The following is a 27,530-nucleotide window of genomic DNA, read 5'->3' on the forward strand; positions in this document are numbered from 1 at the left end:
GGTACAACAGGCAGGTACAGCCTGCCACCAACCCCCAGCTGCCTATATGTACCCGGCTGGGAACTAAAAAAATAGGGAAGCCCGTTTTTTAATTATTTCATGAATTTCATGAAATAATAATAAAAAAAAAATCGACATGAGCTTCGCCCCATTATTGTGTCCAGCCAGGTACAACTAGGCAGCTGGGGATTGGAATCCGCAGCACAGGTTAGCCCAAGCTTTCTGGGCCCCTCTGCTGCGAATTGCAGTCTGCAGCCGCCCCAGAAAATGGCGCTTTCATAGAAGCGCTATCATCTGGCGCTGTATCCAACTCTTCCAGTTGCCCTGAAGCTGGGTGGCCCGCTGGGTAATAATGAGTTAATACTAGCTTTGTTTTACTAGCTAGAATTAAGCCAGAGATTCTTAATGTCAGGCAAGTTTGACCCGGCCATTAAGAATCTCCAATAAAGGGTTAAAAAAAAAAAGACACCACAAAGAGAAAAAATACTTTAATAGAAATAAATACACAGACACACTTAGAGACTCCATGTTTATTACTCCTTGTCAGCCCTCCATGATCCTGCTCTTCTGTCTTCTTTCTCCTTCAACTCATGCAGCTCTGCTACATCAGACAGCACAGCATGGGAGAAAGAACGCTGCTGCTCCCGTGCAGTCTATTCACTCGGTGAGAGTGAGTAGAGGCTGCAGGCTGTAAGCGGTGACGTCACCGCTGACAAGCAGGTTACCATAGCAACGGTGCTCCAATCACGTGATTCCTGGTGCAAAGCTATAGCAAAGGTGATCGCCGTTATTGACCGGCTATGGCAGCCGGTGAATAACAGAAAGAGGAAGCAGAACGGGGAAGCCGACCATGTGCCAGAGCATTTCGCCGGTATACGGAGATGCTGAACGATCACCGCGTACCGGAGAGATGCAATGACAGGACCTAGGTTGACGTCATAGCCATGTGACCAGTCTGTAGCCAATGAGATAATAGACACGTGACTGGTCACATGCTTTTTTTTTACGTCACGGAAGGTTCTATCATCAGTGCTGGTTACCGGGAGGACGCAGCGATTATCGGAAGGAAAAGCGGTGGAGACAGAGTGCAGGACGCATCGCGGGGACCTGTAAGTGTAATGACAATGTTTATGAACTGTATGTGTACATTTATAATGTGTTTTTATGTGTTTGTGTTTGCCTCCAATTGTGTTCAATGGGGTTCGAGAGGTTCGTCGAACGGTTCGTCGAACCGAACTCGAACGGGGCCTCCGTTCAATGAACTGAACCGAAGTCGAACCTTTCTGTAAATAACTTCAACCAGCGCCCAACAACATCATTTACAATAACCACTTAGTGGTGATTCATTCTGAGCACTACACCACATTGACAGCCAAAAGGGAACAATCTATATGTCACATTTCTCTAGTGGCCTTCTAGGCTAATAAATGGGTCAGTATTCTTCCTCTAATTGTCACTCTGTCCATTATAATATATACTATTAATAATGTTGTAATACATAGTAACCATGATCTGTCCCCATGATCTGGAATTACCGTGATATTTGTTGAAGAGCTTTACCCCCCACTATTTTGGTACAAAATATAATCCATTAATAGTTGTTTTTTCCTAACAGTATGATATTGTGTAAGTGGTGCCTGCTGTACAATGGAAAGCATAAAACACAAATGAATGGAAAGCTGGTGACTCGGGCACTCCAATTTCAATATCAGAATTTGTTTTTGAGCACCCATTTCCTCTCTTTGTCTGTGGTCCTACAGCGAGGCATTGAGTATTGGCCATGACAGAAGAGATGGGGGCATATTTTGGCTTTATAAAACACAGCTTACATTTACATTATAATTAAGCATGCTTCCTAAAAGCTATTCTTTCCATTTAGTAAACTTCAAAATAGAAATATTAGCAGTAATATACATATTGAAAACCAGGGGAGTTGGTGGGCATGGCAAAGGTCAAACTAGGTAATCCATTACATATGACTCTCAGAAGAGAAGGCTTTCACGTTTGTTCTCTCTGTCACTCATTTACCATGACAATTGGTCCAATCCTCCACCTTTTTGCTAACAATGCAGATTCTATGTGTATTCTATCCCCAGTCTCCTGGAACTCACTGCCTCAACACGTCAGACTATCTACTACACTCGCAAGCTTCAAACGGAACCTAAAGACTCATCTGTTCAGAAATGCCTATAACCTTCAATGACCTCACTGCTTCACCCCCGTGCGGAGCTGCCGCCCCACCACCGTGCGGAGCTGCCGCCCCACCACCGTGCGGAGCTGCCGCCCCACCCCCGTGCGGAGCTGCCGCCCCACCCCCGTGCGGAGCTGCCGCCCCACCCCCGTGCGGAGCTACCGCCCCACCACCGTGCGGAGCTGCCGCCCCACCACCGTGCGGAGCTGCCGCCCCACCACCGTGCGGAGCTGCCGCCCCACCACCGTGCGGAGCTGCCGCCCCACCACCGTGCGGAGCTGCCGCCCCACCACCGTGCGGAGCTGCCGCCCCACTACCGTGCGGAGCTGCCGCCCCACCACCGTGCGGAGCTGCCGCCCCACCTACACCCCACCTACTGTCTCCTCCCCAAAATCCTTTAGGATGTAAGCCCGCAAGGGCAGGGCCCTCTTCCCCCTGTGCTAGTCTGTCTATTGTAACGTGTACATGTATTCTGTATGTAACCCCCTCATGTACAGCACCATGGAATCAATGGTGCTCTATAAATAAACAATAATAATAATAATAATATGTGACAGAGAGACCATTATTGGTTATTGTAATTTATTAGGGAAAGACATGGAACCAACAAGTCAGAGCATTGCCAGCCTCTATATAATGTACCCTTTACAACTAGAAAACTATTTACAGATACTATAGATACTATTTTTTTACAGATAATAAAATGGCATATGTATGACAATCAGTATATCTATTAGCTATATATTTATGCCTCTAAGATTTGTTAAAATGAACTAATGTATACTACCATAACCTAAAAAAATGGGCAGCCTCCTAATATTTAGCCATTAAGACTTTAGATAACTATATTGATGTTGCATTAATCATCATTAATCCCTCTGTGACCACATGGGTCCAGAGAGTGTGTGTAGCGGGCTCTGAAGTTGATGGTGGGTGCTGGCTGTGTTATACAGGTGGCATACAGTTAAGTCCAGAAATATTTGGACAGTGACCGAGTCTTCGTGATTTCAGCTCTGCAGGCCACTATTTTTTTTTATTTAAAATGAAACCGCAAAGATACAATTGAAGTGGAGACTTTCAGGTTTAATTAAAAGGATTGAACAAAAATATCCTGTGAAACACTTTGGAATTGCAATTATTATTCTACAAAATTGGACAAAGTAACTTAACCATAAATAAAATGTTCATTTTTAATACTTTGTAGAGAATCTCTTGCAGGCAATGACTACCTGAAGTCTGGAAGCCATTGACATCACCAAATGCTGGGTTTCCTCCTTTCTGATGCCTTGCTAGATTGTACTGCAGCTGTGCAATGCTGCTTGATGGAGTTAAAGGGAACCTGTCAGCAGAAATGTCCCCTAAAACCTAACAGATTCCCCCTCTGCAGCTCCTGGGCTGCATTCTATAAAGGTCCCTGTTATGATTGTGCCCACTTTCTGACCGAAAAAAAGTGTTTATAAAGTTGTACCTTTTTGGCTTCTGATTCTGTAAATCCGTCACGGGGGCGGGCTGCCTGATGGCCGTTATTCTGCCCCCTGGTCCTGTATGCCGCCCCCATCGCTGATTTCAATACTTCTGGACGCCGCCCACTGCTCCAGCCATCCCCGCGCATGCCCAGTGCCCATCTCTCGGGGATGAGCACTGTGCCCAGCGTCACGTGCACGCAGGGTTAAGATTATGGGCGGTGCTGTGATGTTTATTCCTAAGCAACCGCCCATAATCGCGGGACCGCGCTTTCGGTGTAGTCACTGCTCCGCGCTCTTCCCATCTATTTCCTGCCTCGGGGCAAGATGGGAAGGAGGCGAAGTGAGGTCAGCAGCAGCGCGCTTGCGCAGAAAGAAGCAGGCCGAGGGGGAAAGCGCGGTCCCGCGATTATGGGCGGTTGCTTAGGAATAAACATCACAGCACCGCCCATAATCTTAACCCTGCGTGCACGTCACCAGCGGTGACGCTGGGCACAGTGCTCATCCCCGAGAGATGGGCACTGGGCATGCGCGGGGATGGCTGGAGCAGTGGGCGGCGTCCAAAAGTATTGAAATCAGCGATGGGGGCGGCATACAGGACCAGGGGGCAGAATAACGGCCATCAGGCAGCCCGCCCCCGTGACGGATTTACAGAATCAGAAGCCAAAAAGGTACAACTTTATAAACACTTTTTTTCGGTCAGAAAGTGGGCACAATCATAACAGGGACCTTTATAGAATGCAGCCCAGGAGCTGCAGAGGGGGAATCTGTTAGGTTTTAGGGGACATTTCTGCTGACAGGTTCCCTTTTAGCTCTGGTGACTACCTTGGCCATTGCAGAATATTCCACTGTGTTTTAGAAATCTCCTGAGTTGCTTTCGCAGTAAGTTTTGGGTCATTGTCCATCTGTGCTGTTTAGAGCTGTCTAATCAACCTTACTGCATTTGGTTGAATCTAAGAAGAACATATAGCTCTGTTCAAAGTCATCCGGCTGCTTCTAACTTCAGTCACATCATCAATAAACACTAGAGATCCTGTGCCTTTGAAAGCCATGCATGCCCGGCCATCACACTGCCTCCACCTTGTTTTACAGATGATATGGTGTGCTTTGGATCTTGAGCCGTTTCAAGCCTTCTCCATACTATCTCCATCTCATCATTCTGGTACAAGTTGATCTTAGTTTCATCTGTCTATAATATGCTTTTCAAACACTGAGCTGGCGTCTTTAGATTTTTCTTTTACAAAGTCTAGTCTGGCCTTTCAATTTTTAAGACTGATTAATGATTGGCAGCTTGTGGAGAACTCTCTGTATTTGCTCTCATGAAGTCTTCTTCTTGTGGTAGACATACATACTGAAACACCTACTTCCTGGAGGGAGTTCTTTACATGGGTGGATTTTGTGAAGGGGTTTTTCTTCACTATGGAAAGGATTGCACAATCATCCACCACTGTTATCTTCTGTGGATGTCCAGGCCATTTTGAGTTTTCAGGATCACCAGTGTGCTCTTCTTTTTGCAGAATGCATCAAACTATTGATTTGACCACTCTTAACACTATTGATATCTCTCTGTAGGATTTCTACTTTTTTTCTACAGCCTAATGATGGTCTATTTCTCTTCTATTGAGAACTGCTTTGACCGCATCTTGTGGGTTCACAGCAACAGCTCCCAAATGCAAATGCCAAACCTGGAATCAGCTCAAGACCTTTTACCTGCTTAACTGATGAAGTAGTAAAATAGCCCATTAGGCCAATTAAAGAGCTTTTGAGATAGTTGTCCAAATAGTTTTGGTTCCTTGAAAAAAAGGCTTCTACATATTAAAGACCTATAATTCTTAAACCCTTACTTCAATTAGGATGTGTACGACCTCAAATTAAAGTTGAGAGATTGCACTTTAATCACATATTGATTATATAACTGTATCTTGAACATGTCTTGGTAACCAGTTAAAATGCCAAAACTTGTGCCACTCTCCAAATATTTCTGGACCTAACTGTATCTCATCAGCAGCCCTGTGGCTCAGTGCTTAGCACAGTGCACTGGGGTCCTGGATTCAAATCTCACCTAGGACAACATCTGCAAGGAGTTTGTATGTTCTGACTGTACTTGCATGGGTTTCCTTCTGATACTTGAGGTTCCTCACATACAGAGGGAATTTAGATTGTGAGCTCCAAAGGGACAGGAGTCAAGAAGTGTGTAAAGTGCTGTGGATTGTGATGGAGCTTTATGCAAAGCATAATAATAAACTAATAGCAGTGAATGGAGCTTGCTCAGATTACCGCTGTTTACTTATTTAAATGTGAATCATGTTCTGGAAGCAGCCATTGTCTGAACTGATGACCCTCTCATGTACAGCCCAAACCTTAGACCCCAAGATTATGCGACAAACTTTTTTGTACCATGGAATTGTGGATATCCTGATGACTGAGTTCTACTTTGAAATGCATTGAATAAAATCACTTTCTAGAGTATGTTTTCATTCCTTTCACACAGCAGCGCGGATGTTTAACCCTTACCCTACATTGTCAGTAATTGCTTAAATGCTGAGGTCTATTGCTTAATAATGGTCATGGGTTCATGAGGACTTAAAACATAAAGTAAACATTAATACAAAAAAATGGTCTAAAAAGTTTTACTACTTCCCCTACTTATATGGAGGTTTAAGGAAAAACATTTTTTGGTATCACCATGGTGATAAAAATTTGTAAAAATAAAAACTAAGGAAATGTAAAATTAACAAATTAATAAGGTAAACAGTGTAAATTATGTAAACTGAATTGCCATCTTTCAGTAACCGTGACTCATCCAAAATATGTAAAAGTAATAAAAACAAATATAGCCCAAACTGGAATTACCATAATCAAAACATAAGTTCATCACACACAAAAATCAGCCCACACAATGCTCCATTGGCTAAAAAGGAAAAAGTTAGGCCGGTTTCACACATCTGGCTTTTTGCCGTTTTGCCGGATGCGGCGCTCTCCCGTACAGTTAATACAGTACAATGACAGCGCAACAAGCGCCGGTCACATGCTGTCATGTGACCGGCGCATGTGACCTGGAAGTTACAGCGCTGTCATTGTACTGTATTAACTGTACGGGAGAGCGCCACATCCGGCAAAACGGCAAAAAGCCGGATGTGTGAAACCGGCCTTACAGGTCTTAAGAAATGGTGATCCAGTCCAAATTTATGATTTTCACAAAAAAGTATTCCAATATGGTAGGGTTGTCCAGGCTTGGGGACAAAACTATCTCTGTGACTGCAGACTGTTGAACCACAGCAACGTGTACACAAGCGCAAGTTCAATGCTGCCATTAGTGGTAGCCATTAGTGGTAGGACTCTGGCCACTATTTTATTATCCAATGTTTTATATGTATGATTTTTTTTTGTTGTTACATTTCCACATTTCCATTCTGCAGTTTTGCTTCACTGAGATCATGACCTTAGTTTTATTTACTTTCTATTAAGTAAAAATATTTTTGGCAATGATGTACATCATGTATTTTCACTATATATAGCACACATGAATGGGGAGTGATTGATCTGTATGTCTGTACAAACAGTAGTGCTAAGGTAATGCAGGTGTTTGCTGAAAACCCTTCTAGTGGAATGTATTATTTAGATGTGGGCAACCATCAAAATAGCCTTGTGCTTGTCTAAACTGTGCCCGACCAGCTTCCTGGGTGTTCTGATACAATCTAAACAATGCTCCTCAGTTATTACTGCTGGCAAGTGAAGTATTCCCGAGCATACGCTTAAAGCGAACCAATCACCAGGATTTTCCTATATAACCTAAAGCCAGTGCTATACTGGCACTATCATGCTGATTTTATATATAACTTCCGCTGTGCGATCGGATGTATCATTTTTGAAATACAAGCAAGTAAAGTTTGTAACATGAACAGTTTTTTGATTGGCAGCAGCTGCGGATCAGCTAATAGCAGGGGTGGGTTTTGATAGTGATTCCCGCACCCCTCTCTGTTGTTCTTCCCCCTATCTTTTATTTATGCTAATTCCATTATAGAAGAGTTTTACTAATGGCTGTGGATAGAAGGATTTTGCTGATGTCATACCCATGTGACTAGAAGGGGCAGGGCCTTATCCAACAGAAAAATAGTGTTGCTTCCTGGTATCAGCTATGTTGGCTGAGGCCCCGCCCCTTCTGGTCACATGGGTATGACATCAGCAAGGTAATTCTAGCCACAACCATTAGTAAAACGCTTCTATAATACAATTAGCATAAATAACAGGGGAAGGACGGACAGGCAGGGGGAAGGGAAGCACTATGATTATCCACTCCAGCTTTCAGCTGATCGGCAGCTGCTGCCAATCAAACCTGCTCATTTTACAAACCTCAGCCAACAAAGCTGATACCAGGGAGCAACATTTTTCTGTTTGCTGAGGCCCCACCCCTTCTGGTCACATGGGTATGACCTCACACAGGTCCTGCTAGTGAAAAAGTAAATCACTTGTATAATACTTATGCTAATTCTAACAGGGAGAGGGGATACGTATGAATACCCCCCCAGATATTATCTGATCCACAGCTGCCGTCACTCAAGAAGTTACCAATTTTATAAACTTTACTTGCTTGTGTTTCAAAACCTATACATCCAAGCTGACAACTAAAGGTATGTTTAGAATCAGCCTGATAGTGCCAGTATAGCACTGGCTTTAGGTTATATACGAAAATCCTGTTTTTTGGTGCACTTTAAATTGGTTAAAGGGGTTTTCCACTTCAAAATGTGGATAAGCCATTTAACGATAACATCAAGATTTAGGACATGTTTCCATCGGCAGAAATGCAGCATTATCACATGTTTTCGGTAGGTGGCAGCTCCAAAGTATGCCAATTTTAATTGTTTGTTGCCTTTTTTTATGCATTTTCATTTCTACTTTATTATTCAGATTTAGAGCAGCTTTTTAAAGTATTTTTAGTGCAAAAATTCCACAACTGCACATTTAAAAATGCAATTGTGTCTTCATATGTATATTTTTCAGGCTCCTCACCGAAGACTTTAGGCAAAAACAACAGTGTGTTATAAGCAAATTGTCTCTTCAGGGAGGAAGTAGACAAACTCTAGCGCCACCTATTGGAGGTAGCAATCCTAAAAGTCAAAAGTGACCCTTTAACGAGCTTTGTCATATGACAGAATTTATGCCAGATCAGAACCTCAGTTTGCAGACAGCATTTGGGAGTGATAAAAATGTGTGTTTTAATTTTTTTTTACTTTTTTTCTTTTACGTTCAGTTTATCTTTTTTTATCGCATTGAGGGATTTATAATTATAATTTTGATTTGAATTATGTATCTATATATTAGCCTCTGTGATAAAAGTCCACAAGTAATTGTTGAGACTTACTTTACTATAGCCAAGTATTAATGAATATGGTCAAATATTCATAGGCCCAATAATGGACTCAACACTGTCTGCTGATAAAAAGTATTATGGGTGATCACATCACAGACTCTCCCTTTGAACATCCAAACGCACTGAGCATGGCAGTAAAAGAGTTAAACGGCATGTAGTAATAGAGTAAAAACAGCAAAATTCAAAGTTCTCCTAAAGTATTCTCTAGTATATTCACTGGTTGCAGTAATGACACAGCATGTCTCCGCCATATTGTAAAACCTGAGATGACAACTCAATGATAATACTTCATTGTTTCTAAGAAATTACATTCATAACTTAAGGAGAAAGGGATGATTAGTGGTTATTCCATGCTGCCGGTCAATGATGATGCTGTGCAGTATTCAAAAAGGTGGTTTATTGATTCAACGAGTTTTGATGCTGCCTCACGTCTTCACCAGGAAAAAGAGGTTTTTCTTTTATCCTGATGAAGAAGCAAGGCAGCTTCGAAACGCGCTGAATCAATAAACAATCTTTTTTGAATAACGCACAGCATCGTCATTGACCAGCAGCATGGAATAACCACTAATCATCCCTCTCTCCTACTTATCAGATCTTTGAGCCTGTGGATCTGCAGCAGCGGTCATCTATATGTCTTTTTTCTTTCACTGAGGTGAGCATATATGATCATTTATATTCCTTTTTTCTCCATTGCGCTGTTTGTCTATCCTAACGTTCCTAACTTTGTAATATCTGGCTGAAAAGGTAAAACACATCAGCTGCTCCTAATACATCAGTGGCCCTCCATGTACTCATTACCCAGTGGTCTCTTCTAACCCAAAAACAGCAGAGGTGTAAGCTATAAGCTCCTGCTGCTGATTCACATTGCTATACCATAACTAAAACAGGGCAGTCCGGTCTTGTTGATCGTCCTACCCATTTCTTGCTCTACAAAAGGGACTTGTGGCCCTCTGACTGCTTTCTCCTTCATGTTTGCTAGTTCAGACAACTCTGCTCAGGGGTGAAAAACCTATGGTCCGAGGGCCACTGTGGCCCGTTATGCCACTCTGTGTGGCCCCCTCCATCTAGTCACAGAAATGCTTCCTTACACATGGCAATTTGTTATGTAAACTAAATTAAAAAAAAACTGAAGGGGGATAGGGGCACATTCATCTGTGTCCCCGATAAATTTTAGGAGACACATTTCTTAGTCCAAAACTATGTATAAGAGTTTTAAAGGGAACCTATCTGGTAATTTATGTGTTCTAACCTAGTAGCAGTGTGATGTGTGGCCTAGTAACCCCTTCTTACCCATCCCTGTGTTGTAATAATGTGTAATGTGCATGTATAAAAATGACATTTTTGTGTACTCACCGTAAAATGTCTTCCTTGGAGCCTTTCATTGGGGGAGACAGAAAGTGGGTATTATGATGTCTGCAGGGAGGCGTGACACTAGATTTGCAAAAGTGTTAGCTCCTTCCCCCACAGCATATACCCTAGCTAGGCAGAAAACTAGCTCAGTTTGGTGTAAAAGCAGTAGGAGAAGGACAACCAAAACCACAAGGGTGGGAGCAGTGTCCCCCAATGAAAGGCTCCAAGGAAGACATTTTACGGTGAGTACACAAAAATGTCATTTCCTTTCTCGCCTTTTCATTGGGGGACACAGACAGTGCGACGTCCCAAAGCAGTCCCTGGGTGGGAGCTGAACTATTAACAGTGTATAACATCAGACTAAGAGCTGACTAACGACGCAACTGCAGTGAACATATATCAAACACTGTCAAAAAACCGAGCAGTGGCCACTTATAAATGGGCCACTGCCGCCTGAAGGACTTGTCTTCCAAGAGCAGCATCCGCGGAAGCATGCGTATGCACTCTGTAGAATTTTGTAAACGTGTACACACTGGACCAGGTAGCGGCCTTGCAAAGTTGGGCCGCTGAATCCTGATGGTAGATAGCCCAGGAAGCACCCACTGCTCACGTAGAGTGGGCCCGCACAGATTGAGGAGGAACAACACCTCGTGCTTTGTAAGCCTCACAGATGGCAGTCCTAATCCATTGAGAAATTGTGGATTTAGAAGCCTGATTGCCCTTTTTGTGTCCTTCTGAGAGGACGAAGAGGGCATCGGACTTGCCCAACGGCGCTGTTCTGGAAATGTAGATCCGCAGAGCCCTGACAAGATCTAGAGTGTGAAGGGCTTTTTCAAAGGAGTGGACCGGGGCCGGGCAGAATGACGGCAACACAATGTCCTCGTTTAAGTGGAAAGAAGATACGACCTTCGAGAGAAAAGCAGGGGAAGGCCGAAGGACCACCTTATCATAATGGAATATCAGGTAAGGTGAGCGACAGGAAAGAGCCGCTAGTTCGGACACTCGCCTGATAGAGGCGACTAAAAAGGCAACCTTCCAAGACAGTCGTTGAAGAGAGATTTCTCTCAAAGGTTCGAAGGGAGGAAGCTGAAGAGCTCCGAGAACCAAATTCAGATCCCAGGGATCTAAGGGGTGACGATAAGGAGGAACCAAATGCGCTACCCCTTGAAGAAAGGTACGGACCTGAGGGCGAGAAGCCAGCTGCTTCTGGAAAAATATTGACAAGGCAGAAACTTGCCCTTTAAGGGTACTGAGAGCTAGTCCCAAGTCCAGACCGTCTTGCAGAAAGGCAAGAACATTAGGGATTGAAAAGGTAAGGGGCGACCAATTATGACGGTCACACCAGGAAAGATAGGTCTTCCAGGTCCTGTGGTAGATACTGGCAGAGGAGGACTTCCGAGCATTAAGCATGGTATGAACTACCTTAGAAGAAATACCTGATTTGGCTAGAATCAAGGATTCAAACGCCACGCCGTCAAATGCAGCTGTGCTGTATTCTGGTGGAATATTGGACCTTGCGACAGAAGATCCGGGCGGTCGGGAAGACGCCAGGGAGTGTCGCCGAGCAGTTGGAGAAGCTCTGGGTACCAGGCTCTCCTGGGCCAGTCCGGGGCCACGAGGATCACCGGGATTCCCTCCACTTTGATTTTCTTGATTACTCTCGGAATTAGAGGAAACGGAGGGAAGATGTAGGGTAGGCGGAACTGCGCCCACGGAAAGACTAGAACGTCGGAGCCGATCGCTAGCGGGTCTCTCGACTGGGATATGAAGGGACGTATTTTGGCATTCATCTGAGACGCCATGAGGTCCACATCTGGAAGTCCCCAACGAAGAGTGATCTGATGGAACACTTCGTCATGGAGGGACCATTCCCCTGCCGCTAGACCTTGCCTGCTGAGAAAGTCTGCGGCCCAGTTGTCTACCCCTGGGATATGGACAGCTGAAATAATGGGGATGTGCTTCTCTGCCCAAAGAAGAATCCTGGATACTTCTTTCATTGCTGCCTTGCTGCGAGTTCCTCCCTGACGGTTGATGTAAGCCACGGCCGTGGCATTGTCTGACTGGATCCGAACAGGGAGGCCTAATAGTAAGGGTTGAAAATTCTGAAGGGCCAAAAATATGGCTCTGATCTCCAGAACATTGATGTGCAGGGAGCGCTCGGAAAGAGACCAGCGTCCGTGAACAGTGTGGTGGAGAAACACCGCCTCCCAGCCTATCAGGCTGGCATCCGTCGTGACTACTTGCCAGTGGACCGGGCGAAAGGACTTCCCTTGAGATAGGGAAGAGGCTTGAGTCCACCAGACGAGGGAACTGAGCGCAGCCCGAGAGAGGCGGACTGACCGGTCTAGGGAAGCTGGATTCTTGTCCCAGGAGGATAGAAGATCCAGTTGTAGAGGGCGCAGATGGAATTGGGCAAAGGACACGGCTTCTATGACCGCCACCATCTTGCCTAACACTCTCATTCCGTTCCGAAGGGATGTCTGATGGCGAGAGTGGAGGGATTGGGCGGCCCGGATCAGGGAAGACCTCTTGTCTCCTGGAAGAAAAACCCGGGACTGAGCCGTGTCTATCAGCATACCTAAAAAGGTAATGCGCTGATGAGGAATGAGGGATGACTTGTTGAAGTAGATAAGCCACCCTAGCCTTGACAGCGTGTCTAGGCAAATCTGCACGCTTTCTGAGTAAACTTGAAGAGAGCTCCCTTTGACAAGAAGGTCGTCCAAAAAGGAATGACCAGGACGCCTATGGGGTGTAAAATGGACATGACGGCCGCCATGACCTTTGTGAAGACCTGAGGCGCAGTGGGGAGGGCCCTGAATTGGAAATGACGGTGTCCTATGGCAAAACGAAGGAACCGTTGATGAGAGACACATATGGGAATGTGTAAATAAGCATCTTGAACGTATATGGAAGCTAGGAATTCTCCAGGTTCCATGGCGGCTAGCACTGCTCTCAAAGATTCCATTCGGAAAGTCCGAATCCGTACGAATTTGTTCAGCCGTTTGAGGTCCAAGATAGGGCGGACAGAGCCATCTTTTTTGGGAACGACAAAAAGGTTTGAATAGAAACCTTTTCCGCGCTGTTCCAGGGGCACTGGAATGATAACATTTGCTTTCTGTAAAGAGGCTATGGCCTGAAATAAGGCCTGGCTTTGCGTTTTGGACTTGGGAAGACGAGAACGCAGAAACCTGTTGGCCGGCAGGGAATGGAAATCGATCTTGTAACCTGAGGTGACGATTTCTCGAACCCAAGCATCGTGAGTGTGGTCTAGCCAGATATCCCAAAAAAACAGAAGCCGCCATCCAACAGGAGTCGGATCTGAGGGATACCTGGCGTCATGCTGAGGGGGCCTGTACAGAGCGAGGTCCTTTGGGTTTAGGTTGCTTGGAGTGGGAACGCCAGGAAGAGCCCCTTGAGGGATCGGATCCTCGATCTGAGCATTGGGACGATCCTTGGGCTGATGGTTTTTGGGGGGCGGGGCGAAAGGACTGCCCGCGCTAAGGAGATTTTTTAAAATTCCTGGATACAGGCCACTTTTGAGGTAGAATGGTACTTATACCACCCGTCGTCTCAGATATGAGTTTGTCCAAGGATTCTCCAAACAGACGCAGGCCATGGAAGGGGAGTGTGGACAAGGATTTCTTGGAGGCACTGTCCGCATTCCATATTTTTAGCCAAAGGACTCTGCGGGCAAAGACAGCATTGGCCGCCGATAGGGCTGACAAACTAGCTGCATCTAGGGAGCCGTGAAGAAAATAATTAGAGGCTAGAGAAAACAAATCAAGGATCTCAAAAGCCGCCGGGGGAATATTTCAAGAGCAAAGCATCCTGCGTAGGTTCTTGCTCCACATCTCCATAGCTCTCGCGACCCATGTTAAGGCAAACAGGGGGCGAAGAGAGGAGCCTGAAGCCTGGAAAATAGATTTGACTGCAGCATCAACTGTGCGGTCGGACGAGTCCTTGAGAGACGCGTTGTCTGAAACAGACATGACCGTGTGTTCAGCCAGTCTGGATACTGATGGATCCACAACGGAGGGTACTGACTAGGGCTTAACAATTTCAGAGGGAAAGGGATAAGCGAATGAAGAGAAGGGTTTTTTATTAAACCTTCTATCAGGATGATCCCACCGTTTAGATATAATTTGCCGAAAAACCGGATCCTGAGCAAAGGATTTAGGAGGCTTCTTGGCCCGCTTGGTTGCCGACTGAGAAGTCGGGTCAGGAGGCTGATCAGAGATCGACAAAAAGTGATTGACAGCCGAAATTAGTGTGTCTTCTATATGCCTAGACTCAGAAAGGACATCTGAATCAGAGTCAGAGTCTTGAGAATCGTGACTACTAAAGGTCACGGAACCTCGGACAGACTGACTATCGACCGAGTTGGATGAGGCGTAGAGGTCGCAATGGCGCCTTTTGAAAACAGCCTTTTTACGTTCTGGGGAAGAGGGACCAGACGAAGCAGGCGGGCTCCTCTGAGGGAGCTGGGCCGGAGGAAGGCTGTGGGAGCCTGAGGACGGCTGGGATATCTGAGCGGCAAGATCATCTAACCTTTTAGACATTAGAAGAGCCCATGCAGGCATTACATCATCAGACGGGGGTGCTGCCTGGCCGGTGGCCAGAGCAGAATCCAAAGACTGCACGGCATCCTGGTCCGGCAACGGGGTCTGTTGTGACACGGTAGTAGGGGCATCGCAGCCCCGGCATAGTGGATAGCTTCGGCCATTAGAAAACGAGCGTCCACAGGTGGTACAGACATAGTACAGGTCCGTAGAGGACGCCTGGGAAGGTTTATCACCCTTGCGGTTACGCATGTCAGCAATAGAGTCCTACAGCTCTATAGGGATAGAGTTATATGAGTGAGGAGCCACTAGCAGTATTATAAAGTGACTGCTATGCACAGCCGGTATATACCGTAGCAAAATGGCATATACTGTCAAACAGCCGGCATATACCTGCAGGCAGAGCCAGTATATACCGCTAATAGCCGATATACACCGCTAGCCAGCAGGCACACACTGCTAGAGAAAAAGCGATATACCGCTGAGCAGAGCGGTATATAGTGCTGCAGAAGTGCAGAGCCAAGGAGGCGATCTCACCCGTGTCTGCTCCCCACGTGGAAAATGGCGTCCAGCGTTCCTGGCAGCATGGAGGAGTAAGACGGCCCCCGGAGGCTGATTGGTCCCAGGGCTGGGACTAACGTAACGGCCAATCAGAAGGAGAGCCGCTGCGACTGAGGGAGCGGCCTCCAGAGCAGTGAGAGGGGGCGTAGCTGGAATGCAGGCCGACGCCGGGGGCTAAATTAATGAGGCTCCCCGGGATCACGGTCTGCATCGCCCCACCGGCGCCTTTTCAGGCGGCGGTTTGGATGCAGGGGACAGATGACTCGTCGTCTCCCTACCTGCTCCTGGCTCCGTCTGAAGACGCGTCGGTCCGGTGATGCGGAGATCTCGGGGACGCATCTTCGGCTCAAGACTGAAGCAGGTCCTCGGCTCTGCTTAGCCCTCTGGAGCTACCTTGGTGTGAGGTGCTTCCAGGGAGCCTGGAGGGGTACGCAGACCCGACCACTTGGGCGCGAGGGAAGACTGACGGCTTGTGCACGCCAGGTTTCCTCTGCCCGTACGCGGGGGGAACGAGGGTGGCAAGGCACCCCGGTATTGCCCCTTAATAAAAAATAGAATGATTAAGAAAAAAACAAAATAAAAATAAAAAATAAAAACAAAATAAGCTGGCCCAAGGCACCTGGTAGGGCGAGGGAAGACATGTCAGCCTCCCTGCTGACACTAGAAAAAACTGAGCTAGTTTCCTGCCTAGCTAGGGTATATGCTGTGGGGGGAGGAGCTAACACTTTTGCAAATCTAGTGTCACGCCTCCCTGGAGACATCATAATACCCACTGTCTGTGTCCCCCAATGAAAAGGCGAGAAAGGAAATATGTTTTATTACTTATGTGTACCATGTAAATGAGCAGGGGCTCTAGCCCCCTGGGCGTCGCATCGCCCTGTGGGCGTTTGCATGCCTTCTGTGGTATCACACCCCTGTGGGCGTGATACCATGGATTTACTTGAGCGACGTCCCATTGCTCCTTGAGATCCCGCGCGTGCGCACTTACCATTCCCGCAGCCTTGTTATCTGGGTGCTCGCTTCTCGTCTTCAGACGCGCACTGCGCATGACCGGAACCACAGGAGTCTTCTGACCAAGTGCAGTGCGCGTCTGAAGATGATAAGCAAGCACCCAAATAACAAGGCTGCGGGAATGGTAAGTGCGCATGCGCGGGATCTCAAGGAGCGACGGGACGTCGGCGATGTAAATCCTTGGTATCATGCCCACAGGGGCGTGATACCACGGAAAGCATGCAAACTCCCACAGGGCGATGCGACACCCATGGGGCTAGAGTCCCTGCTCATTCACAATTCACATAGGGTACACATAAGTAATAAAACATATTTTTATACATTCACATTACACAATATTAAAGCACAGGGATGGGTAGGAAGGGATTACTAGGCCACACATCACACTGCTACTAAGTTAGAACACGTAAATTCCCTTTAAAGGTGGTTATATATGCTTAAGATTCTTTACATTGGAATTTATGGCATTTAAATTTACAAAGGACAGCAACACTCACACATGTCCTTTCCTCTCTCCTAAGTGCTAGCAGTGGATAATATCGCTACAATGTGTGAACAATTATTAGCCAATTTGTATTTTTCTATTTTTCATGATTCATTTCATTATTAAACAACTACAATGCTGCTGGTCAATCCAAAAATGTTAATAAACCTGAAAATTTAGGAAAGTAAAAATAATTTAGGAAGTAAAAATAATGAGGTTTTGTCTTTCTTAGGAGAATATTTATGTGTGCAAAATTATTGGGCAACTATAAGTGTGCAGAATTACTATGCAACTAAATATAAAAAAATGTATATTTCCCCTTTGGATTGATTCAACATAATGCGACCCTTGGTCAGAAAAGGATGTGCACCCCTGTCGTAGAGGAAGTCACTTATACAAAAGCATGGAGAATCCTGATTTGGGCACACTTCCTACATGAGTCTCATTACAACAGCTTTGCCTATACTTATGGTATGTATGCTCGTTTAAAAGCATAGGGACATTGTGAATAGAAAAAAAGCATAATTATAATTCAATGAGGTTTCATCCAATATTTGGGGCTAAGAATATCTACTCTAGCGCATAACTTACTACCAGCCATGAAGTAAAACTTAGGAACCCAAAATTAAAAACATGCCGTTATCATGATCTATATTCATGTGCATTCACCTTTACACGGTATTCTGCCTGTAGCTAACAAAGTAGAAAAGCAGTAAATCACCAGTATTATGTCATACCGGAACAAACACCGGCTCCTCGCTTGTAGTAGTTACAGATGGTATTTCTAATTTTAACCATGGCGGCTTCTTTCTTTGTAAACTGCTTGTACTGTCCCGACGCACTTCAGTCATCTTTGTTCTGCTATACTTGCTGTACCTATTATGAAAAGAAAAAAATAGTATTCTTAGCATTAAAAGCATCAATGTATTTCCTGCCATTTTGGTAAAAATAAAACATTAGACACACAAACTGGAGAAAATATGTAGCATGCCTTTTAAGCAATACATGAAAAAAAAAATCTGACGTCAAATGAATATTTGACCTTGTCTCATATTTCACTGGAAAACATTTGTTTCTACATTTCATCTTATAACTCTTGCAGACATTTATCTACCAGTGATCAAAATGCATCTTATTTTACCCTATCGTATGTGAGATGCTTCCATACATGATGAATTGAAAAATACGTTGTAAAGAAGTTTGCATATTCCCTCCATGTTCATGTATTCACATCCTAATTGGAGTAAGGGTTTAGGAATTACAGCTCTTCCATATGTGCCTCTATCCAGGGTAACAAAAGTATTTGGACATTTATCTCAAAAGCCTTTTAATGGGCTGCATGGGCTATTCCCTCATTATTTCACCATCAATTAAGCAGGTAAAAAGGTCTGGAGCTGATTCCAGGGGTGGCATTTACATTTGGAACCTGTTGCTGTGAACCCACAACATGGGCTATCATAGACATAGCAGAAATGTTAAGAATGGCCACATGAACAGTTCTGTACATTTTGAAAAAAGAACACACTGGTATGCTTGGAAACTCAAAAAGGTTTGGACGAATACACGGAAGACAACAGTGGTGGATGATCACAGAATCCTTTCATCCAAGTGAAGAAGTCTCTCCAGAAAGTAGGTGTTTTAGTATCTAAGTCTGCCATAAAGAGAAGACTTCGTGAGAGCAAATACCACAAAGTGGAAACCATTAATCAGTCTTAAAAATAGAAAGGCCAGATTAGACTTTACTAAAAAAAAACAAAAACATCTAGAAGCCAGCTCAGATCTGTAAAAGCATTCTTTGGACAGATTAAACTAAGACCAACCTGTACCAGAATGATGGGATGAAGAAAGTATGGATAAGGCTTGGAATGGCTCATGATACAAAGAACACCACATCCTCTGTCACACATGGCTTCCAATGGCATTGGGTCACTAGTGTTCATTGATGATGTGACTGAAGACAGAAGCAGCCGGATAAATTCCTAAGAGTACAGGGCTGTACTTCTGTTCAAATTCAATCAAATGCAACAAGGTTGATTGGAGGGTGCTCCACAGTAAAGACCATACTGCGAAAGGAACCCAGGAGTTTTTTTTAAGGCAAAGAATATTCTGCAATGGCTGAATCAATCACCAGGTCTCAACCCCTTTGAGTTGCATTTCACATGCTTAAGACAAAACTTACGGCAGAAAAACCCACAAACAAGCAACAACTGGAGTCAGCTGCAGTAAAGCAAAGCATCACAAAGGAGGAAACCCACCATTTGGTGACATCCATGGCTTCCAGACTTCAAGCATGACATTGTGTGCAAAAGATTCTCTCCAATGTATTAAAAATGAACATTTTATTTATGGTAAAGTAAATTTGTCCAATTACTTTTGAGCCCCTGAAAGGAGGAGACTTTCCAGAAAGTGGTTGCATTTCCTAAGAATTTCACAGGATATTTTTGTTCAACCTTTTAAAGGGAACCTGTCACCAGTTTTTCGGGCTATAAGTGGCGGCCACCACCAGTGGGCTCTTATATACAACATTCTAACATGCTTTATATAAGAGCCCAGGCTACTGTGTAAAACATAAAAAAACACTTTATAATACTCACCTAACGGTTGTGCTGCAGTGAATTCTAGTCAGATGGGCGTCTCCGTTTTCGGCCATCTTTGTCGTCCTTCTGTAGCCGCGTGCATGACGTGTCCAACGTCATGCACACATGACGGCATTTAGGTCCTGCACAGGTGCACTTTGACCTGCCCTGAGCAGGGAAGATCAAAGCATTGTAGTGCACCTGCGCGGGATCGGCGAGTATGTATGATGTAGGACGCGTCATGCACACAGGCTTAAGAAGGAGGACAAAGATGACCGAAAGAGGAGGCGCCGGCACCGGAGAACGGAGACACCGATCTGACTAGTATCCTCCGCAGCGCGACCGTTGAGTATTATAAAGTGCTTTTGTTGTTTTACATAGCGGCCTGGGATCTTATATACAGCATGTTAGAATGCTCTTTACAAGAGCCCACTGGTGGTGGCCTCCGCTTATAGGCCAAAAAACTGGTGACAGGTTCCCTTTAAATTAAGCCTGAAAGTCTGCACTTCAATAGCATCTCAGTTGTTTGTTTCAATTTAAGTAACAAATAGTGGCATACAGATCCCAAATCACAAAGACCTGGTCACTGTACAAATATTTATGGACTTAACTATATATATCTATATACAGCACAGACCAAAAGTTTGGACACACCTTCTCATTCAAAGAGTTTTCTTTATTTTCAGGACTCTGAAAATTGTAGATTCACATTGAAGGCATCAAAACTATGAATTAACACATGTGGAATGAAATACTTAACAAAAAAGTGTGAAACAACTGAAAATATGTTTTATATTCTAGGTTCTTCAAAGTAGCCACCTTTTGCTTTCATTACTACTTTGCACACTCTTGGCATTCTCTTGATGAGCTTCAAAAGGTAGTCACTGGAAATGGCTTTCCAACAGTCTTGAAGGAGTTCCCAGAGATGCTTAGCACTTGTTGGCCCTTTTGCCTTCACTCTGCGGTCCAGCTCACCCCAAACCATCTCGTTGGATTCAGGTCTGGTGACTGTAGAGACCAGGTCATCTGGCGTAGCACCCCATCACTCTCCTTCTTAGTCAAGTAGCCCTTACACAGCCTGGAGGTGTGTTTGGGGTCATTGTCCTGTTGAAAAATAAATGATGGTCCAACTAAACGCAAACCGGATGGAATAGCATGCCGCTGCAAGATGTTGTGGTAGGCATGCTAGTTCTGTATGCCTTCAATTTTGAGTAAATCCCCAACAGTGTCACCAGCAAAGCACCCCCACACCATCACACCTCCTCCTCCATGGTTCACGGTGGGAACCAGCCATGTAGAGTCCATCCATTCACCTTTTCTACAAAGACACGGTGGTTGGATCCAAAGATCTCAAATATGGACTCATCATACCAAAGCACAGATTTCCACTGGTCTAATGTCCATTCCTTGTGTTCTTTAGCCCAAACAAGTCTCTTCTGCTTGTTGCCTGTCCTTAGCAGTGGTTTCCTAGAAGCTATTTTACCATGAAGGCCTGCTGCACAAAGTCTCCTCTTAACAGTTGTTCTAGAGATGAGAAGGTGTGTCCAAACTTTTGGTCTGTACTGTATATATATAATGGTATATACACATGAACACAATTTTACACGTGTTGGATAAAATAATAAAATACAATATATTTCTATATCTAGCATTTTAGAATATGCAGCTTAGATGTATCATGTACGACGTACTGCACGTTGCACATTACAATGAAGAAATTGTTAGATACATGTTATCCTTTATGCATAAACACAAACACCTTTGTATTTCCTAAGGAGAAATTAGAAGTACACTTGTAGCAGAAGAGGACATCATCTGTCTTGATCCAGGACAGAACAAGAATAATTGTTTTACCTGAAGTAATTGCACTGGGAAACAATTGATCATTTGACATGAACTACATTTAAATCAATCTCATCCTGTAAGAGCATTCAGAAGACGACTCCTGCAATGCTTCCACCTTTCTGCCTTACAATGGACACATTGTATACAAGCTGGTACATGACCCAGACAACTTCTGCTTAATCCACCTTAAAACTGGTTGGTCTTGTTACCAAGCATGACTCGTTGAAAGATTTCAGAACTCCCAATGAATGTTTCCGGGTTATGTAGTAGATTTGCACACCGTCTAACATCTTTAAACTCACAATTCACCTCCCAAATACAGGCATTTCCTTAGGTTACAAAATGTGTTATAAAAGTCCAGTTTTTTTACATTATTTTATTTAGTAAAAGAAAGCAACAGCAGGATTCAATATAATGACATTGACATATTTTATATAATAAAATACAAGCTAGAAACCAGAACCACAAACAAACCAAGCCCTTAAGAGAGCAGAAAGGGTATGTGGATCTGGGGGATCCCATGGGGTGAGAAATCAGAAAAAGGAAGAGGCGAAAGCCAAAGAGAGGAAGAGAACTATGGAGGTGGGGGTGGAGAAGGGGATGACGAGTGGAGCGATTCAATGAAATCATTTAGAAGACACTCTGAGAACAAGAGCCTAATACAAAAAGACACAGCAAGCTGTAAAGTTAATTTATATACTCCGAGGTTGAGGTGGATTGCAAGATGTAACCATGAGCTATGTCAAAGCTCTGGAGGGCAATAATACAATGCACGGCCATTTAATTTAATTGGAACATGCAGTCTTTCACTTTTCAGCAAAATTTAGTATCCGTAGTGCTCTCAAAAGGATGCACTTTGTGAAAAATCTCTCCCCTAATGTACAGTTGGAGTGAAAAATTAAATGAGGATTGGATTGACACGCTTTGGATTTTGTCTAGTGGTGACTCAGGTGACTCATGGCATGCATATGGTACGTGTGTACATCAGCTTTCCATAATGCTTCTAAAATAAAATTGTCACGTCCACACTGGAGTCCGCTATTGCGACTTCTGCTTTGGTCACCAGGCGCCGCCATATTCCCGCCGCGGACAGTGCTAGAGGAGCAGTTGGTGCCCGTGGCTCTGGTGGGCACAAGCTCCACCCACCCACTTAGCTGGGTTTTTCTGGGACCTGCAGTACTACTGGCTGACTGTAGGTGGCGTGTGTCTTCCAGCTGAAGTTACCACCTTTCAGCTACAACCAATGGGAAGACACCACACCCTTCTAATCCCCCTTCAGTCTGCTGGTCTCCTGCCAGATATAGTTTTGTAGTTCTGCTTATCTCTGGTTTACACCCTGCTCCTGAACTTCTGATCCCCGTATTTGACCTCTGTCCGTTCACTGACTGCTCTCTTGCCTGCTATGTTCTGTACTTCGCTGCCATGTCCAGTTTGACTTTAGCCTGAATTCCTGAGCACCCACTTGCCTGCCGATTTTGTTCTTTTTTGCACCTCCTGCGTGACTACTCTTTCCTGGATTGCAGCCTTCCATAGGCAACAATCTCCTGGACCTTGTGTAACTCCAAATCCCTGTATAGGGGTTAAAGGGATCGGGGTTCTTGGGATCCTGCTGAGTGGGCAGCTAGCCTCTAGTCTATCCGTGACAGCCATTCTGAGACTGTGGTCCCGGGCAGACATTACAAAAATATACAAAATATATTGAAAGTAGTCGAGGTCAAAACATTCTCAAGCCACTATTTACACGTCTCCATGGTTACAGACCACATTAAAGGGGTTATCTAGAACTTACAGGACAGGTAGTTGCTTATCAATATCCTGTTCTGCCCGGGGCCGATGTCAACTGGCACAGAGCATTCACTGACCGCTCCTTCCGGCAATTGTGCATCTTCCACTGGCCTCATATTGAAGGAAGAGCACCTTGTCTTCCGTTACTGATGATCTTGTGCTGGTTGGCAGCCGGCTCCCAGCCTATCTATGGGGAGCCTGATGTCAATCAGCATAACGTCAGCAGTCTTGCCCCATTGACAGAGCAGCCGGGAAGAGGAGGACCTGTTCTGTTGACAGATCGCTGGCAGGATCGATCTATGACCGCTCTGAATGAGCACCAGGTAGGACAGGCAGATATTTAACAACTACCTGCATGTTAGTTACATAGTTACATAAATTGAAAAAAGACCTAGTCTATCTAGTTTAACCTCCTCCATCAATTATATATTTTGTCATTATTATTTCCCAGGCCCTTGTGAAAAAACTAAATTATTCCTGGATAACCTCTTTAAATCAGTCCATTATTTTATGGTGATATAAATTTGCAAGGGTGTATGACTCCAATATCAGACTATATGGTGGTTGTTTTTAGTCTGCAAGCATGGAGACAAAAGAACTGTAGACAAAAATGTTGTCTATTTTTAATCCAAGCTATTTGGCAAGCTATTTATTTCCTCTTTTTCTTAGGTGGACTCCGATAGGATGCAAAACTATACATAACCTTCCATTTATAAGTGTACCCATAGTCTTGTACACACATTTATGTATGGAGAATAAATGTAAATTATAAAGCTCAAGTAGATTGACGTTAATTCCTGGTGCTAGAGATGAAACTGGTAAAAAATCCAACGTAGCAGACCCGATGTGAAATATTAGTAACACAATCACTGATAGAGATTCCTCAGTCTTGGGTATGAGCTATAACAGTACACGAGGAAGCTTAGGACAACATTATGTCAGGGCTTCACAATCTTGGAACTATATTTACCCTCCACTTCCCACAAATGTCTTTGCTATGCCATCATTTTTGTCTGGTATCACTTTCCACATCAAACAATTGTTTGTTTACTAGTCAGGGGACATTTGTAAAAAATGCTGCAGGTGATGAGCTTTGCCACCGTGAAAAGAGATGAAAGAGGGAGTTATGAAAAATGTCTGCGCAACTTCAGCATATACACACACGATTACTATCATTGAAGAAGCCCTTCAATTAAATTTTATCCCCTAAACCTGTATATAGGAGCATATATATATATGTGTATATATATATATATATATATATATATATATATATATATATATATATATATATATATATATACATACAGTGCCTACAAGTAGTATTCAACCCCCTGCAGATTTAGCAGGTTTACACATTCGGAATTAACTTGGCATTGTGACATTTGGACTGTAGGATCAGCCTGGAAGTGTGAAATGCACTGCAGCAAAAAAGAATGTTATTTCTTTTTTTTTTTTTTAAATTGTGAAAAGTTTATTCAGAGGGTCATTTATTATTCAACCCCTCAAACCACAAGAATTCTGTTTGGTTCCCCTAAAGTATTAAGAAGTATTTCAGGCACAAAGAACAATGAGCTTCACATGTTTGGATTAATTATCTCTTTTTCCAGCCTTTTCTGACTAATTCAGACCCTCCCCAAACTTGTGAACAGCACTCATACTTGGTCAACATGGGAAAGACAAAGGAGCATTCCAAGGCCATCAGAGACAAGATCGTGGAGGGTCACAAGGCTGGCAAGGGGTACAAAACCCGTTCCAAGGAGTTGGACCTACCTGTCTCCACTGTTGGGAGCATTATCTGGAAGTGGAAGGCTTATAGAACTACTGTTAGCCTTCCACGGCCTGGACAGCCTTTGAAAGTTTCCACCCGTGCCGAGGCCAGAATTGTCCGAAGAGTCAAGGCTAACCCAAGTACAACAAGGAAGGAGCTCCGGGAAGATCTCATGGCAGTGGGGACATTGGTTTCAGTCAATACCATAAGTAACGTACTCCACCGCAATGGTCTCCGTTCCAGACGAGCCCGTAAGGTACCTTTACTTTCAAAGCGTCATGTCAAGGCTCGTCTACAGTTTGCTCATGATCACTTGGAGGACTCTGAGACAGACTAGTTCAAGGTTCTCTGGTCTGATGAGACCAAGATCGAGATCTTTGGTGCCAACCACACACGTGACGTTTGGAGACTGGATGGCACTGCATACGACCCCAAGAATACCATCCCTACAGTCAAGCATGGTGGTGGCAGCATCATGCTGTGGGGCTGTTTCTCAGCCAAGGGGCCTGGCCATCTGGTCCGCATCCATGGGAAGATGGATAGCACGGCCTACCTGGAGATTTTGGCCAAGAACCTCCGCTCCTCCATCAAGGATCTTAAGATGGGTCGTCATTTCATCTTCCAACAAGACAACGACCCAAAGCACACAGCCAAGAAAACCAAGGCCTGGTTCAAGAGGGAAAAAATCAAGGTGTTGCAGTGGCCTAGTCAGTCTCCTGACCTTAACCCAATTGAAAACTTGTGGAAGGAGCTCAAGATTAAAGTCCACATGAGACACCCAAAGAACCTAGATAACTTGGAGAAGATCTGCATGGAGGAGTGGGCCAAGATAACTCCAGAGACCTGTGCCGGCCTGATCAGGTCTCATAAAAGACGATTATTAGCTGTAATTGCAAATAAGGGTTATTCCACAAAATATTAAACCTAGGGGTTGAATAATAATTGACCCACACTTTTATGTTGAAAATTTATTAAAATTTAACTGAGCAACATAACTTGTTGGCTTGTAAGATTTATACATCTGTTAATAAATCCTGCTCTTGTTTGAAGTTTGCAGGCTCTAACTTATTTGCATCTTATCAAACCTGCTAAATCTGCAGGGGTTTGAATACTACTTGTAGGCACTGTAATATATATATATATATATATATATATATATATATATTTTATATATATATATATATATATATATAACGAGATCTTTAGAAGAAGTATTTCTAAAGATCCTTTATGATATGCTAATGAGCGCAGGGACAAGTCACAAGGGCATTACTTCCCCCGACTAGTGTGCCCTTTAAGCACTCTGATAACATTACTTAACATGTGCCACCGTGGGGGCATGCCATTTTAGGCACACATAGGTGTGCCCGTGACATGATCACGGATCGCCTATGGGTTGCTATAATATCAGGGGGTCAGCTGAAGACCCCCGTGCTTGTCATAGCAGCACTCCTTTGAATCCTGCCTGTGTCCGGGCTTCAAAAGAGACTGTGATTTTCACTCTATGCAGCAATGCTCTGGCACAAATACTCGTAGCACAAGTGATCAGACGATAGCAGGTTATAGTCCCCTAAAGCGGGCTTTACACACAGCGACATCGCTATCGATGTCGCTGGTGAAAGCACCCGCCCCGTCGGTTGTGAGTCACGGGCAAATCGCTGCCCGTGGCGCACAACATCGCTTACACCCATCACACATACTTACCTGCCTAGCAACGTCACTGTGGCCGGCGAACCGCCTCCTTTCTAAGGGGGCGGTTAGTTCGGCGTCACAGTGGAGTCACTAAGCGGCCACCCAATAGAAGCGGAGGGGCGGAGATGAGCGGGCTGAACATCCCACCCACCTCCTTCCTTTCTCATTGCCGGCGGCCGCAGGTACGGTGATGTTCCTCGTTCCTGCGGTGCCACACATAGCGATGTGTGCTGCCGCAGGAACGACGAACAATCTGCGTCCTGCAACAGCAACGATAATCGGGATTAGAACGACTGGACAACGATCAACGATTAGGTAAGTAATTTTGATCGTTAACGGGTCGTTAGTGTGTTTCACGCGCAACAACGTCGCTAATGAGGCCGGATGTGTGTCACAAATTCCGTGACCCCAACTACATCGCGTTAGCCTATCTAAGAACAGTAAAAAGTAAAAAAAAAATGTTGAAAAAAAAATATAAGTGTTCAGTGGTTAACACTGCAGTCTTGCAGCACTTGGGTCCTGGGTTCAAATCCCACCAAGGGCAACATCTGCAAGGAGTTTGTATGTTCTCCCCGTGTTTGCGTGGGTTTCCTCTGGGTACTCCAGTTTCCTCCCACACTCCAAAGACATACAGATAGAGACCTTAGATTGTGAGCCCCAATGGGGACCGTGTTGCCATTGTATGTAAAGTGCTGTGGAATTAATAGCACTGTATAAATGAATAAATATATATTATATAAAATCACCCCTCTTTTGTCTTATTAAAAATGAAGATAATAAAATAAATATAAAAATACACATGTGGTATCATATTGTTCAGGAAACTCCATTCTATCAAAATATGAAAATAATTAACCCCATCGGTAAACAG

The 27,530-nt window shown here is 44.4% G+C and overlaps 1 protein-coding gene across 2 annotated transcripts in view; it reads right to left on the bottom strand.

The window, feature by feature from the left end:
* Positions 1-27,530, bottom strand: part of RHBDF1 (rhomboid 5 homolog 1) — a 213,735-nt gene that overhangs the window by 111,070 nt on the left and 75,135 nt on the right. For both annotated transcript variants that reach the window (XM_075319074.1, XM_075319073.1), the window contains exon 2: positions 17,728-17,866. In XM_075319074.1, the coding sequence (XP_075175189.1) occupies positions 17,728-17,841 (114 nt within the window). In that variant the 5' untranslated portion in view covers positions 17,842-17,866. The remainder of the gene's footprint in view (positions 1-17,727; positions 17,867-27,530) is intronic.

Source organism: Anomaloglossus baeobatrachus, chromosome 7 (assembly GCF_048569485.1).
Source record: "Anomaloglossus baeobatrachus isolate aAnoBae1 chromosome 7, aAnoBae1.hap1, whole genome shotgun sequence".
Lineage (NCBI taxonomy): Eukaryota > Metazoa > Chordata > Amphibia > Anura > Aromobatidae > Anomaloglossus > Anomaloglossus baeobatrachus.